Source organism: Dipteris shenzhenensis, chromosome 2 (assembly GCF_047967505.1).
Source record: "Dipteris shenzhenensis isolate YYH24624 ecotype China chromosome 2, Dip_SZ_1.0, whole genome shotgun sequence".
NCBI lineage: Eukaryota > Viridiplantae > Streptophyta > Polypodiopsida > Gleicheniales > Dipteridaceae > Dipteris > Dipteris shenzhenensis.
Window position 1 is genome coordinate 20623113 of NC_141597.1, and position 16658 is coordinate 20639770.

Here is a 16658-nt window from a genome sequence, read left to right on the forward strand (position 1 = left end):
TAGGCATTCCAAAGACATCTCTCTCTCTCTCTCTCTCACACACACACACACGCACACAAACACACACACAAGCACATACCCCATGCACACATTCAATGCGAGTGTTCTATATTAACATATGAAAGACGCAAAGCTTTCTTCTAACCTGCCATACCAGCCAGATGCATGTAAAGATCTTCATAGTAGCCAAAAAAACAAGCCTGCCACGATAAAACAATGCCTTTCAAAAGATTCGAAATTTTTTTCAATAATGTAGCATCCTTTGATCCTTTCATAAATCATTGCATGACCTGACATTCCTCCCATAATGCTTCCCTTTCTAGAAAGTTTCAATCAAAACTCCTGCACAACCCCCAAAAAAGGAGAGCCGAGGTTTGAACCCTCTTGTCTTTGATCATAAAACTTATTTTCTGCCAAAGTCAAATTTCCTAAGATGAATAGAAAACTTCAAATTTTGTAATCCTGGAAAAGATGTCCAGCATACGAAACACACCAACCAGATGCATGTAAAGATCTTCATAGTAGAACAACAAGCCTGCGACGACAAAACAATGCCTTTTGAAGGATTCAAAATTTCTTTCAATAATGTAGCATAAATCATTGCATGACCTGACATTCCTCCCATAATGCTTCCCTTTCCAGAATCTGCCTTAAAAGTTTCAATCAGAACTCTGCACAACCCCCAAAAAAGGAGAGACCAGGTTTGAACCATCTGTTGTCTTCGATCAGTAAAACTTATTTTCTGCCAAAGTCAAATTTCCTAAGATGAATAGAACACTTTAAATTTTGTAACCCTGTCCAGCACATGAAACATCTAACAGTCCCAAAAGTAATCAGAAAGGCAAAATACTTCAGCAGATCTCCTCTTCTATAATGTTTTGTGAATTGACTGTAGTGCTTTATTTTATGACTACAAGATCATGAACAAATCAATGCCACCGACGCTTGTCTTCCTCTGAGTCAACTGGATGATACCAGCTTGGCCATTTTTTATGGTTACTTAGTCTGTAATTTAAGAAGAGTTCCTCGTCACAAAGCTCCCTTGTAGAAACTAAGACAAGAGTTCGTACCACAACTCTTCTGCTGTGACTTTTCAAATCGACAAGATCTTCCTCATTCTTTTCACGCACCCAAAGAAGCCCCTGTCTTCGCATTATATCATCATCATCATCAAAATGTACATTAGGGATGTAAGGTCTGATGCTTGGATCAGAGATATGACCATCATATGGACACAAAATTACATTTGGCTGCTTTCCCTGGGTTGGATGATTTATGAAGTGTCCCAAAGCCAAGGGATTCCGTCGTTCCAAAATTGCGCTCTTTCTAGACCCACTTACCTCCTTGGATCCAAAAAGCGCACTCCATAGACCAGCATTTGTCTTTTTGACGTCTAAAGATTCTGATTCAGCCTTGGGGTTCTCACCCTGTACTCTCTCACCTGTTCCACTGTCATGACCACCATCCCACAATTCCCGTGATTCTCCACCACAACCCCAAGGCAGGCCATCAATGATGAGTCCATCATATCTGGATACCAAGTAGGAATTTGTGATATCCATTCTTGGAAATCCAGGCATATATCGGTATTGTGATGGCGAATAAATAATGCCAGGATAAAATGATACAACTGTGCCAGGCCCAGCTCTCCCAGCTAGATACACACCTTGACCTGCCTCTTTGTGATCAATTTGGGAAGGCTTTAGTTCAAGAGTGTAGCCAATGGAATTCTGCAATGCAGCTGAAACTTCTGAGAGCTTTAAAGGACGAGTCTCAACAGGAACTGTTCTGCAAATGTCAGACAAAGGAGAGCCAAAAAATTTTAGACCTGCAATTGAATTCCATAACCGAAAGCTCAACTTATTCACAAGGTATGCATTTGAAAGCGTAATCAGCAGCCAGCACTCCAGAAACTGGTGGATCAAGAAAATGAACAAGGATTTTTGTGATAAGAAACTTAGAAGATGAATATGCAGGAAAAAAGTCATGAAACAATCCTGATTCTTTTCAAGAAGAGCTTATTAGATGCCTTCAAGCAACGAGATCTATATACTTTCCATTTTATTTCATCAAAATCCAGCCCTAAAAAAGCATTTCCTCGACCCGTCCCATCATTTAGAATCAGCCTTGCTACCACAATTCCTCTCAAACAATTGATGCAGCTAAGCCCAGCCTAGGCTCTGGTCCTTTACTGTAAAAATGATGTTTGCAAGGCAGGTCAGTGACTGAGCAAGCACACTGGCAGACAATTTCTAACGCAGTATGTTGGCCCAATGAAACAAGCTAGATGAAAAGGTGGGACTTAGAGTACCCTCCCTCATCAATTTACAAACTGGCCGTGCCACTGTATCCTATTAGTCTTATCATCTAAGGGTAATTTGTGACAGATTGTCCATGCACTAGGAGCTTTATACACATGGTGTATTGCTACCTACATACTGGGTATATCTCTTCAGATCTGTTTGCAATATACCTCTTTACACAAATCATCTATAAGTGTTCTTGAGCGTTAGTGATTCTAATTACATTTCTCGCTGCATAGGTAAGGCTATAAGATGCTTACCACATCTCTGGGTTATTTAGCATGGCATCAAAGCCAGAAATTCCACTTCTGCCATGTGCATGTAAGGACAAAGCATGGCTACTGTTACGGCATGGCTACTGTCATGGACCTCAGCTAACCCAGGGCTACATATCCTAACCCTCAGACAATTAGGACAACTCCAAGCAAGCACATGCACACATTTACAACGCATGAATGAGAAGCACCTGGCAGATACGTCTGCCCCGCAACTAACTACGTGCATGCAAGAATCTGGCAACCTTCAAAGCAGGCCAAAGAGAACCTACGTCAGTCGACCAGCTTCAATTCGCTGTTCTAATTACCGATACAGCCCATATTCTGCCCAAGATATGAAGTTACAATCACAAGTTCATCCACCCAAGTGCCTTGCAATACATTAAGGCATAAAGCTGTAAACGACAGCAGCCTACAACCAGTCTACATGATTCGGTGGCTGCTCTATCTCAGCCACAGTACAAACTTGTACCTACACAAACATGGTTCAAGTTTCTCTTAGCTCTTTTTTCCTTCACAGTTCTACCTGTGCAAGATCTCCCTCTACAAATTGCAACCATTCGCAACTACATGAAGTATCCAAGCAAAGACACTCGTACATCAGAGAAGAGGCACTCGGATACTAAATGAAACACCCCCTAGAGTTTAGTCACTAGTAACTTGGGGTTCTAGAATTGACTCTATCTTCTAGTATGCCTTGAAGACAACCAAAGGTCAGTACCTAAACATCGGGACACATCTAGCAAAAGCTCGTGTATCACCACACAACCATAGATCACCCCGGGGCTAGAGGCCAAGGAAACATTGGCACTTCCAGCACCGCCTCCATCCTCATCTATGAATGCCATCTTCCCTGCTTTGAACGTCGTTTCCACGGTGGTCTTTCAAGGTAAGAAGGAGGGCGATTTCTCATATCAAAAGAAGACGCTCATTCGAGCGTATGACACAACTAACAGGCATCAGTTTATTGTCCTATTCAATATGGGGAGTTCAGAAGATGCCATCTCCCCTCAGCTTGCCAAGTCAGTGGGGTGCACCTTGGTGCCTCATGAGCTTGCAGTGGACTGGTTCACGCCCGACTTACACACATATCATGCATAAGGCCATCCATTTCACTTTTTCAGTTCAGAAGGCCATGTTTACGCGGGATTTTATTTTGACTCCTTTGATGGGATGCGACATGATCCTCAAGATTCAGTGGTTCCGTGAGCATGTACTGACACTTGATTGATGGCACACTATTGTGGAAGGTTTACCTGAGCCCCGCCGTGATACACGACAATTGGAGCATACCAAGGATTCCGTTAATCTCGCATATTCAAGTAGGTCGTGCCGCCCGCAAGGGTGCCACATATGCACTTGTCTACGTCCAGTGCCAATTCACTGCAGTTCAAGCCACTCCTCTAATGGGACAAGCAATGGTGGATCTACTTCAAGAGTTCCAAGACATCATGCTCCGGGATGATCTGCCACCCCAGCTTCCTCCCAACCGACTGGAAGACCATCGCATTGATCTACTTCCGAACTCGACACCTCCAAGTAAGTTTCCGTATCGACTTTCCAAGTCTATGGAGGGAGAGTTAGAGCAACAATTGTCTCAATTACTGCGCGTAGGGTTTATTAGACCTTCGCCTTTTGCTGCACCCATTCTATTTGTGGCAAAGAAGAATAAGTCCGCACGACTATGTGTCGACTATAGAGCACTCAACAAGCTTATAATAAGCAACAAGTTTCCTATGCCCCGCATCGAGTACATCTTGGAACGACTCAATGGTGCAAAATTTTTCTCAAAGATTGACCTCAAGAGTGGCTACCATCAAGTCCGGATTTTTGAAACGAACATCCCAAAGACAGCTTTTCGAACAGAGCAAGCTCATTACAAGTTCATCGTCATGCCCTTTGGTGTGAAGAATGCACCACCAACATTCAACAAGATGATTTCATGGGTATTTGCAGAGTATATTGGGAAGTGTCTGTTCATCTTTCTCGATGATATCCTTATCTTTTCCGCTAGAGCCGAGCAACATATTAAGGATGTGCAATGTGCCCTACAGTTATTACGTGATAACTAGCTATACCTCAACGCAAAGAAAAGTGAATTCGGCTTGCTGAAAATTCAGTATTTGGGCTACATCATTAGTACTCAAGGGATTCGATTGAATCCAGAGAAGATTCAAGCTATCCCCACGACGGCTCAGGAGATCTGATCCTTTGTGGTTTTGTGTCAAGCATACAGCTCACACATGGATGGTTTCTCGACACACACAACCCCTCTTACAGATTTACTCAAGGGGGTAAAGACATGCAGACAAAAAGTTCAAGTCACAGGCAACGATTGGCCACAACAGCACCAGCTATGAAGATCGCCTCTTGGGAGAATCCATTTCTGGTAATCACAGACGCTAGCAATATCGCATCAGGGCAGTTTTATAGCAAGAAGATAGGCCTGTGGCATATTACAGCAGGAAGCTTAACGATGCCGAAAAGAACTATTCAGTTTATGATAGAGAGCTCCTCGGTGTCATCCAAGCATTAAAACATTAGAAGCCTTTCCTATACGGACAGACTTTCACAGTTAAGACAAATCACCAAGCCCTTACGTGGCTTCAAACAATGCCTAGTGTGCAATGGAACGATTGGCAACAACGGTGGAGCCAGATATTCCAACAGTTTGGGGAAATGATCGAGTACATTCCCAACAAAAACAACCCCATTGCAGACGCTCTCAGTTGAAAAGGTTCCATCCAAACCATTGAGCAAGCCACTGTGCTCGAAATCAAAGGAAAGGATCTTGATAGCATGAAGGCACAATACACGGAGTCAGCAAAATTTGGCACGCAGTTCCAGTTAGCCACGACGCTTGCTTCAGGCCATTACTCATTAGAGGACGGTTGGCTTTTCTATAAGAAAAGATATGTATACTCAAAGATAAACGGCAATTGCTTCTTCATGATGCCCATGACGCCCTTACCGGTGGTCACAGAGATATCGACGGGACTTTAGAGAAGTTACAGCACTATTTCTATTGGCCAAAGATGCGAAAGGACGTATACGGCTATGTTCAAAATTGTCAGATATGCCAAAAGATCAAGGGTTCCCACAAGAAAGTGACAGGCTTACTTATGCCGTTGTCAATCCCCGACGGTCCTTTTCAAGACATAGGTATGGATTTCGTGAGGCCACTTCCAACAACCATTGTTTGTCACTTTAGTAAATATTGTATGCTTATTCCCTGCGAACAAACGGCCAGCGCTAAAGATGTAGCTCCTTTGTTTATCAAGTATTGGTATCCCATTGGAGGGTTGCCAAAGATCATCACATCCAACAGAGACTCCAAGTTTACATCTAACTTTTGGCAAGCCTTGTTTGATAATTTTCGTACTAAGCTACAGATGTCCAGCGCTTTCCATCCGCAATCGAGCGGCGAGACGGAAAAGTATAATGGTATGGCGTTTGATATTTTGAAAGCATATCGTCATGATGCTCAGGGAAAGTGGGAGCAATTTCTTCTACTTGTGCAGGCCATTCTAAATGATACCTATTCTTCAAGTATTGGTCACACACCTTATGAAGCAGCATTTGGACGGCGGTTTACATCACTCCTCACCCGGACGGTGTCTCCATCTCTTGAAGCCAACAAAACCATTGAATCACTGGTAGAGATTACAAATCCGTGAAAAGCCGCATCTCCAAAGCTCAAGCATCAAATACACGCTAGGCTAACAAATCCAGACGAGATGTCCAATATAAAGAGGAGCAATGAGTGTATTTACGCATTATCAAGCAAAGATTAAAGCAGGTGGGCAAGCGATGCCCTAAGCTGTCCTTCAAGAGCTTCAGACCATTCCCTATTATTCATAAGATCAACAATGTCTCAATGAAGTTACGCCTTCCAGACAGTTGGACTATGCACAATGTGTTTCATGTAGCTTGGTTGAAGCCATATTTTGGACCTCCTCTTTCAGAGATTTCTAATGAGCAACAACCTGAAGTTCTTGATGAAGCCGAAGTTTTGCAACCAGAACAAATCCTTCTTCATTAAATCAAGCATGGGTCAGGACAAAGGATACAAGAGTTTTACACCAAGTTCCGTGATCAAGGTACCCATGAAGCAGTGTGGTTGGACGAAGATTTTTTCCAGGAGTTTCCCCAGATATTGGCAGACTACTTGGAAGCAATGAACCTACCACCAAGTTAAGAAGGAGGGAATGTCACATGCACCCCTGCACTTGGGTGCAAAGTGACACACTGGGTACATCGACAAGTGTGTAATAGTTCCCTAATAGGAGATTTTGTCATATGCTGTGACCCCTTTGTGAGCCCTTGTCCAAGGACAGTCAAGCACAAGCTACGTAAGTCGGTCTCTCAGCCTTAGGTCAAGTTGGAAGATCAGTTCTTGTTCAGTAGTACCCACTGGAGAACCGTAGGATAGTGTTTCCATCTTAGGTTTAGGGATACGTTTAAGTCCAGCCTAGGCCCTTCTGGGGCCCCTCAGGGCTGGAACAAGTGAAGAGAATGGCAGGGGAAGGGCTGCTTTTATAGGCTACCCTGCAACCCTCCCTAGGCTGCCATTTATGGGGCCTAGGGCTGCCATTCATAGGGGCTAGAGCTGCCATTTATGGGTCCTAGGGCTGCCATTTGTGGGGGCTAGGGCTGCCTTTATGGGGCCAAGGGACCAGCCAACCAACCCCAAAAGCCCTATAAATAGGGGGCCTCCAGGCCCTCTTTCCTCATTCAGTTCTCCCAGCACTTCAGCCTCCTACAGCTCCTCCTCAGCCCCCTCCGAACAGCTTGACACTCACCCCCAATGGCCCCCTGACCAGCCTCAGCCTTTGGCATCAGTTTAGCCCTCTAGGAAGGTGTTCACGCAGCACATTGGGACAGCGAACGGAGTAAGGTTTGGGGTCTGTTTCAGTGGCTCTTTTCAGTTATCTCTTACAGTTTTACACAGCTCATTCTCAGCTCTTTATTTCAGTCATCTCTCAGCTCTCTTATAGGATCTATCACTCCTAGCTTTCACTCTCTCTCACGCAGTAACCCTGCATTCCGGTGGACAGCACAAGCCTCTCCCTTGCCTTGTAGAAGCGTCCTACATTGTCAGTGTGGACAGCATCAAGGTCTTGGTATTGGTCGGCGTTGCCTCTCATACAGGGACCCAACCGGTTGTCGACTCTACTTTGTCTCTACCCTCATCTCCTTTCTCTCTGTATGGTGTACAACACTAATTCCTCGCTAAAGGTTTAAAGGTCTTGCTGTGAATTACACAATCAGATTACCTTTGCATGTTACAGCTTACAAGGGTTGGTCTAAATCAAGAGGTCCTCTAGATAAACCACAACAAAGTTTCCTAGTTGTGGACGAAAGAGATCTTTCATCAAAGTAATGGCATATTTACATCGTTCTTAAATAACCTTATCTAGAATAGCCGGTTCTCAAATCAATCTAAAATAAGACACTTAGCTCTGCAAAGCCAATTGTTGATTCAAGGTAATTTACATTTATTCTTAATGGTCGATTTATTTAGACCCTTATAATCTATGCATAAGTGCTTAGATTTATCTTTCTTCTTTACAAAAACACCGGTGCACTCCAAGGCGACTTACTGGCTCATATCTGAACCATTTGGAGGTGTTTCTGAAGTTGCTGTGTGATTTCTTCTTCCTCCATTGAACTTGTCCCATACAGTTGTCTGCACATACTATGGGCACTAGGAATCATACACTATGCATGCCTCGCAATTAACTATCTCAATCACAAATAAACCCCTCACAATTAATGTGCACTCTAATGTAATCACATGCACAATTGCATCCATCCATATGCAGCCTCGCAAAACACATGCTGCCCGTATCTGTAACTTGTAAGCTGCATCATCTACGTAGTTCTTGCAAACAATCAGCCAGGGTACCCAAACTTGACATTCTGTAAGCTGAGTGTGGTGGCCACTTAGCAATATTGTAAGGGCAGTGCATCGATTGAACGTACTTTTCCCAATGAGAATACCTTTGGGAGACATAGGTTCTAAACTTAGCATCTCTCGCTTCCCATTTTATCTAGTAAGCCACAAGCTCAACAACTTCTCAACAAACAAGAAGTAAGTTGTGGTGATGAAATACTCTCCTGTAGGAGTGAACAGTGACAATCACGCAAATTGTGTCATGCCCACAAGAGGTCCATGGTAAACCTATCACAAAATCTATATAAATACTTTGCCATTTCTTCTCAAGCATTTCCAATGGATGCAAACAGGCCACCTTGTCTCAAGTGCTAAACTTTATTGACTAGACATTGTTGACAAAATTTGAACATATAGTTTCGATATCTCACTTTGGGTATACAGACTTACCCTTTCAGAAAAGTAGACCATTTCGGATGAAATGATTGAAAGAAAAGTTGGGTATTGAAGATAGTTTAGTCTCTAAGGATGAGCTTGTTAGACTTGAGGATCTGTCTACTTATGTGCCCCATGAATGATTATAGGACGACAGCTTAGGAAGAGGAGTGTCAAAGTTAAGTGGAAGGATAGCATTGTACTTTGATTCCAATGCACAGATTTCATCTCCCAGACCTTTGAATAAGAGATGGATAATATTATAAGGGCCAACTTGCTGCATTAGGGCAGACACATCATTGGTAACTCCGGTCCTCCTACATGGAGAGGAGGTATGAGGAGGCAATCTGCTACATGACAGGTTTGAATAAGCCTACAACTTCCAAAAGGATCTTCCAGAATCTTTCTGTCATGCAACCAAAGGCCAGCACTCCAAACCAGCCTGCTGATCTCTCTGGACAGCATAGGTAACTTATCGTTTCCTTCCACGAATTCTGTGCAATAGCCCCCTTTTGCATCTCAAATCAAGTCTCTCCTAATTAATTTCATGCCCCTTGGGACATCTGATAAAATTGAAACAAATCTGATTCTGTAGTCAGGTTGATGTGACTCACACTTCCAAATCTCTACAATTTTGCATTCTATTTCCTTAGCTTCCCTCTCCGGCATTGTATTAGCTCCTTTGCCTCTCAGGTTCAGCGACATTTCTTATAATTTGTGACCATCCAGTATGTACGGTAGGGGGTCATCTCTCCCTCATGAAGGGTGCCTGAGAGAAGAAGCAAATGAAGAATTTTGCAAATAGTTGATAGTCCAGATTTCATTGAATGTACTCCACGCACAGTTATGGTGACATGACTTCAACTTGTTTGCAAGTTGATGTTCTTTAAAGATTGCCCTGTAACACAATTGCACCAAACTCACCATTACCCAACTAAGTAGAGGGATTTCGGCTGAGTTGTGCAGAGCATGTTCAATAATAGAACGAATCAGTCAGAACAATTTGAGGAAGAGACCTTGCTTGTGCTGAATATTCCCAAAAGAACTAAGAAAAATCTGTACACGAGCAGAGCTCACCGAGCGTTTCTTGTGGTTCTGTTTGGGGGGCTTCTCGACCAACGGCAAAGCTGAGACCACTTGGACGACTTTGGGCTTCTTCTGTTACCGTGTCACGACCTGGTTTCTTCTCACGAGGCTCCACCAAAAGAATTTCATCCATGGCTGCGCCTATCCTAGCTACTTGCTCATGGACATTTTCTTGTACTACTCTTTGTTGTTCATCAACCGACATTCTCTTACCAAGTTCTGTAACTTCTTCCAAGGATGTGTCATTGTCAGCTCCCCTCTTATTATAGCTGCCAGGGAAACAAAAACGACTTCATGCAAGCTCCAACACAAGTCTACACTCGAATAACGTTAGACCCGACCTTTTTTATCACCTCGTGAGTAGGAAAAGACGATGTATGTCGATCTCGAACTGCAACTGCCGTCGATTCACCCCCCGTAGAGCGTCCCAGAACTGCATCAAAAGCCTAAGAATCTCAGAACAGATACTTAATGTCATACTCTATACAAAAGCAAAAGGGCAGTATTTTTTGCAAAATCGAAATCAAAGAGTAAACTGAGGGGAAGATATCTCTGATTTTCGTTTCTGCAGCTAAGAGACGGAGAAATGGCAACAGGAAAAGGGCTTGAAAGACTGACCTTACGAAGGGTGACCGCCATGGGAGTTCCCTAATGCACTCGTATGTCCCCCCATACGTTGATAAATGTATATATATATATATACATTTATCAATAGTCCCCTAATCTTCTCCTTTCACGGTTAATGAAGTGATATGTTAAAGCTTTAATCCTTTTTAATAAGCATTTAAGTGCAACTCTCATATCTCCCTCATGTTCACATTTCAATATGAAATTTTCTACGTTATCACAGGTGCTACTTTGGGTGCCCCGTTTGGAATGCCAGAAGTCTTTTTTATTAAGCATTTAAGTGCACCTTTGAGATCTCCCTCGTGCTCCCATTTCTTTATGAAATCTTCTAGATTATCACAGGTGCTACTTTGGGTGCCCCATTTTGAATGCCAGAAATAACAAAGCCTTCAAATAAATATGTCTTTTAGGAGGGATCTCATGAGGATCGAGTGTTAGGAGTGCTCCAAGCACTTGGAAGTTAGGACAAGTTATTTTTAGGATGCTTGAAAGATCTAAAGTCTCGATATGAGAGAGTTTTTTTTTTGGGGGGGAAAATTGCCAGGTTGTATTAACAAAAGTAAACAAAATTTACAAAAGATAGCCGAATTTAGGGGCAGCAGTCATTAACATCCTTCCATCTCGACAGCATAGAGCGAAGGGGCAGCCACTTGTGCATAGCTTTCCAAAGCAAAATACTTGCCTTACCCAAATTACAGTTCCTCCAAACATCCTTAATTTTGTCAGCCCACCATTTAGGCGATCTTCTAAGCTTCGATTTGAAATTTAAATGATCATACATGGTTCAATCTTGAATCAGTCTTCTATAGGCTGATCTAGCCATGATCTTGTGGAGTGCTATATTGCCCACATACCATTGATTGAATCACCATTCAAGGGAGGAGAGGGGATTGGAAGGCCACTCCTGAGGAATCCTTTCCAAGACATCAGACAGCAGCCTTTCCTCTCTATCATTTAGGAAAAAATACTCAAACAAACCTCTCACAGACTTCCAAGATGGCCTCCTTTGATCCCATAGGTGAATCCAAGAAGTAATGCCTTTGTTGTGCAGCGATTTGGCCCTCGAAAGGCCCAACATCGCAACCAATTGACCATTGATGGAGACAGCTCAAGTCCACCAAATGTTTCTGTACAAGCTAGAGTCACCTCTGAGACTTGCACGACCTTTCCACTTGAGCAAATTCCCACTCTGCTTCCAAGCATCAACTAACCTAGCTACCAGGTTCGACCCCTAAATCTTCAAGGGAAACAAGAACATATACGATCATACCAATTCATGCTTTTCCATGTTCCAACCTTTCTACCAGATCCCCTCTTTGCAAACCACTTAACATAGGCAACCCATGGGACGTTGCTTCAAACATTCTTGGGAACCATTTGGCAAGAAGTGCCAAGTGTTTATAATCAGCATCTAGCACACCTAATCCCCCCCCCCAGCTTTGGGAGCTTTTAGATCCTCCCATGAGATATAATGCCACCTTCTTCTACCCAAAGAAATGCTATGAATACCCTCTAAATCTCAACCCAATGAGACTTCCTGAATCTCCAGAGTGATGCAAGATAGGTTGCAAAAGCTGAAAGCACATGCTTCAGAATAAGCACACGAGCATTCCATCGCATGGTCACCCCATACCATTGTCGTAATTTCTCTTTGATTTCTCATCACGGAACCATTCAAATCTTTGTCCCAGTGTTACTCCTATCCCTAGAGGGGCTCCCAAATACCCAATTATGGTGTGCATGTCTACCCTCCCACCTTGGACCGTATTCAACCACTCAAGTGCCGGACCCGCATTAGTCCTCATGATAAAAGACTTAGGCCAACTGCATAATGAACCCAATGCAACACAAAAATCCTCTAATATAAGATTCATATTACTTATTACTGAAGTTTGACACTCTGCCACCATAGTTATCATGTCATCTGCAAAATGTTGAGCACAAAACTGATTATTGGAAGGAAGCTCCACTCCCTTGATCAAACCATTTGACATTTTCTCTTTTATGTGCACAACACAAACAATAGGGGCATCCCTGTCTCACCAACCTGCATAGGTCATAACAACCTATAGCGCCCCATTCAAACACAGCACAATTGATGCATTGCCAAACAAGGTTTTAACCATTCTACATAAGCTCTCCCCACAACCCAACTTTACTAAAACCTTCAACATGAAATCCCACCAGAAACTGTCGTAGGCTTTATCAAAGTCAAAGCCTAACAATAGAGACTTCTTACCAAACTGCACTACATAGTCAATTGCAAAAGAACATTATGAATGTTTACATAGATGTCTCAACCTCTGATGAAACTATTATGCTCTCTATCTACTACCTTTGAGCACACCCCTTAGATTCTTAGGGCCAAAGCCTTGGCAACTATCTTTAAATATGATGTATTCAACATTGTAATAGGTCTCCAATCACCCACCTTCAGTCTGCTAGGTCGCTTTGGAAACAACTTAACCAGTCCCATATTAATGTCATTGACAACATCCCACTCTCCATGGCCTTCTACACCATTAATACATAATCCACCTTAATCAAATCCCAAAATGCAACATAAAATCTAGTTGTGAACCCATCTGGTCCAGGGGCTTTGTCCTTCTCTAGACAATCTAAAGCCTCCTTAAGCTCCTCCTCATTCTAGAGGTCTGTCCAAACTCATCCGCTAGATGTGAAAGACTCTAGCATCAACAACCTGGAGAAACAAATCAGTCTGACTTTCCCAATCACAATCAACCTTACCAGGAGAGCCAACAATACTCGACAACCCTTTACAAAACACCTTTGCAATATGCCAAATTTATGTATGCAATCTACCATCAAATACAATGAGCTGAGGGGTGGACTAAGTGGGCATCAACACCCATGGCAAATACAAAGGAAAACCCATAATCTTGAGCATAACAATGTCAATACGTAGAGAGAGAACTCTCTTTTTCATATTTTTATTGTTTTTTGCAAACCTTTTGATGTTATTTTTCTGAAAACCTTTCTAGGAACTCTGATTGCAAACAGATTGGAAAATTTTTCATTTTTGGCATAGACAGCGTAATTTGTCTGCAACAAATTTTTTTTTTTTGGTATAGATAATGCAAAGTTCGTCTTCTTGTTTAGATGTTTACTGATTTTGGGACATCTTGATATTCTTTTAACTCTTTCATTGCATGCGGATTGGTTTGCATGTACACAAAATGGGTAGAATTTCGTTTTTGACATAGACAGTGTATTTTGGTGTGTAATTCCAGATTCCATGAACTTTTTCTTCATATATTTTGTCTTATGCTTCTTTTGTTTTCTCAATAAGTGTATTTTGCTGATTTAGGTCATTTTCGTTAGAGTTCCTTTCTCCATATATTGATTAGTAGAGTTTCCTCTTAGGCTTTCTCCTTCTTATTGATGCTAGTGCTACCTAGTTTGTTTTCTCAAGGTTTGCATATAATCTTTCTTACAACGTGAAGGTAAGCTACCCTATTTAATGCATACCGTCATGATTGATACTAACATCACCTAGTTTGTTTTCTCAAGGTTTGCATATAATCTTTTACAACTTGAAGGTAAGTTACTTTATTTAATGCATACCTTCATGATTGATGCTATCATTTTCTTCTTTATTTCTTTCTCTACTAAAGAACTCTCTATAAATTGATAAATTAATATAGAAATCAACTATACTTGTGTTATTTTATATGAAAATACATATTTTTTAAGTTCAAGAGCTTATTAAATTTCTTTTTTTGAACCTTATAAAGGCCTTTTCATGGTATCTTTTTCATGATTTTATATAGTTTTAACTACTTATGTAATGAATTCTCTTTAAAAACCTTATTATTTTATGAAATTCAAATCCTAAGGTAGGCATTCCATGATTGTAGTGTTCCTAGGCATTAGGTTGGTGTCATCTACAAACTGCTGCATCACCATCTGTTTACCATTGGGCAACTCCCCTAGGAATCAAGCATCTAAGAACATCTACTTATGCATCAAGATTGCAAGCAAGTCTAGTACAATTCTTCTCTGGACAAATAGGTCATTCTACAAGCGTTAATGTTTTTAGACATGGGCTTCTTGCTCCAAGTTGTGCTACTCCTTTGCTTGGTGCTATAATGGATGCACCATCCCCATAATCCGATGAAGAATATCTATAGTGGGAGGGTGCTAAAGAGGTGGATCAGACCAAAAACCATTGGGTTGTGGGAGTTGTTGATGATACTTCCACTATGTACTTGCTCCTCACAAAGAATGGAAATGAGCATGCTTTCAAAAAGCAAAAAATGGTTAAGGAGTTTAAGAGGAGCAAGGCTGATTTGGATAACATTTAGGCGATTTGTATTGGGAGACATACCAAGCTGAACTTGCATAAATTCATGGAAAGCCATGAGGTAGTCAATTGATCTTTGAATCAAGTAGGTTTTTTGGTTTAATTTTTCTATTTCAAAACTTTTTTGGGGTGATTTTAATTACTTTATTCTCTTAGATAGGATGTGGCTACATTTTTAACAAAGCGAATAAAGAATTTGTAACAATCATTTGATTCAAGTGATGAAGAGCATGAAAGAGAGATCAATGAAGAGGAGCAATTGGAAAACATAAGTTTTATTCTAGATTCTCAAGATGACATATTGGCACCTACACATTCTATTACTCCTCTAGCTCTAGTAAATGGGTATTGGCTCATTACTTGTGAGTAATACTATTATCCCTCCTATTGCAATTACAGTAAAATGTCCATCCTCCAAGAGTGATTGATAGAAGAAAGAAAAGCCTATTGCAATTATAGTAAAAGGTCCATCCTCCAAGAATGAAGTTGATAGAAGAAAGAAAATCCTGTTTTATGAAGGACAGGAAAAGGAACCTATTTTGCAAATACCATTAGAAGAAACATGTTTTCAAGGTGATGTCTCTTTTTATATTGAAGGGGATAATGTATATAACGTACCAGAGGCATTATTCATCTTATAGTACATGGAGTTTATATTTATAAGTGGATCTTGTGAAATACAAGTTTACATGGATTTCATATTTATAAGTGGAGCTTGTGAAATACAATTTTACAAAAATATATTGAGATTAAAAAAATAATCATATTTGCATATATATCACTGGTTTTTTTAAAGGGGAAAAGAAAATAGTATCACTAATGATTGAGATGTATAAAACAATTCAATTCACACATTTATAGTCCATGAATTATCTTGACTTTGGAAGGTATTAGATTTGGTACCACTAATTTGGACACCTTACTTAAATATGTGTAGTGTGTGCAAGTTGCATTAGAATTCATTACAAATAAAAAGGAACAAAATATTTTCTTGGTAGCCTCTATAATCTTAATCGCATTCATTTGCTTGCAGTTATGGTATGCCCTTATAATAATATGCTAGAAAGGAATAGTTGACCATTTCCATAACCACAATAAACACTTTCTCCCTAAGCCTCGTCCTCTCATAACTCAATTATGGTCTAGCTTACCTTAGAATGCTAGGTATAGGATCCATGGACTATAATATTGTTGAATGAAGAGTTATGCATCCCTCACAAGCCTTTTATAAGCAACAAATAGAAAACATTACTACCAGTAAGAGTCATACTATGTGACCATGCCAAAACTAGAGTATACATTGTCGAACAACAGGAAAAAGAAATTGAGGATGTGAGTCTTGCGAATGTCATCCAAGTGATCACTAATAATGAGGAGAACAGTCAAAAAGCTGTGAAAATATTCAATTAAAAATATCAAAGAATTTGAGCTTCACCATGCTCTTTCCATTGACTTGATTTGGTCCTTGAAGATTGGTGTAAAACACCAGAGACCTACAAAATAGCTATGAATGAGGGTCAAAAAGTGTTGTTATGGTTTCTTAATCATGAAAGATTATTGCACATCTTCATGAGGGCATGATTTCTAGTGCATGCATGTTGGCCTACATGTGGGCAAGGCCCTAGGAAAACAAGGAGCATGGTCAAGGGTTGCTTGATGTGCTAGAACTCCTAGAAATCGTGCCTTGGGGGTGAATTTTGTAGTTTGGACCA

The 16658-nt window shown here is 41.1% G+C and overlaps 1 protein-coding gene across 1 annotated transcript; it reads right to left on the reverse strand.

Moving 5' to 3' along the window:
- Window positions 1-567: 567 nt before the first annotated feature.
- On the reverse strand, window positions 568-10686 carry LOC147904463 (uncharacterized). The gene is made up of 4 exons (XM_087394440.1): window positions 10614-10686; window positions 10349-10428; window positions 9987-10264; window positions 568-1783 (listed from the first exon to the last, which is right to left on the reverse strand). Exons 1-4 carry the CDS (start codon window positions 10632-10634, stop codon window positions 930-932), a joined length of 1233 nt encoding a protein of 410 aa, XP_087250566.1. The 5' UTR covers window positions 10635-10686; the 3' UTR covers window positions 568-929.
- Between the last annotated feature and the right edge of the window lie 5972 nt (window positions 10687-16658).

Excerpts from the sequence above, each read along its gene's own strand:
- LOC147904463 (XM_087394440.1), bottom strand. The coding sequence starts at position 10,634 with ATGGCGGTCACCCTTCGTAAG. Across the intron at positions 10,429-10,613 it reads TGGCGGTCACCCTTCGTAAG|TTCTGGGACGCTCTACGGGG; the intron begins GTCAGTCTTTCA and ends CTTTTGATGCAG. Across the intron at positions 1,784-9,986 it reads AGAACCACAAGAAACGCTCG|TTCCTGTTGAGACTCGTCCT; the intron begins GTGAGCTCTGCT and ends TTTGCAGAACAG.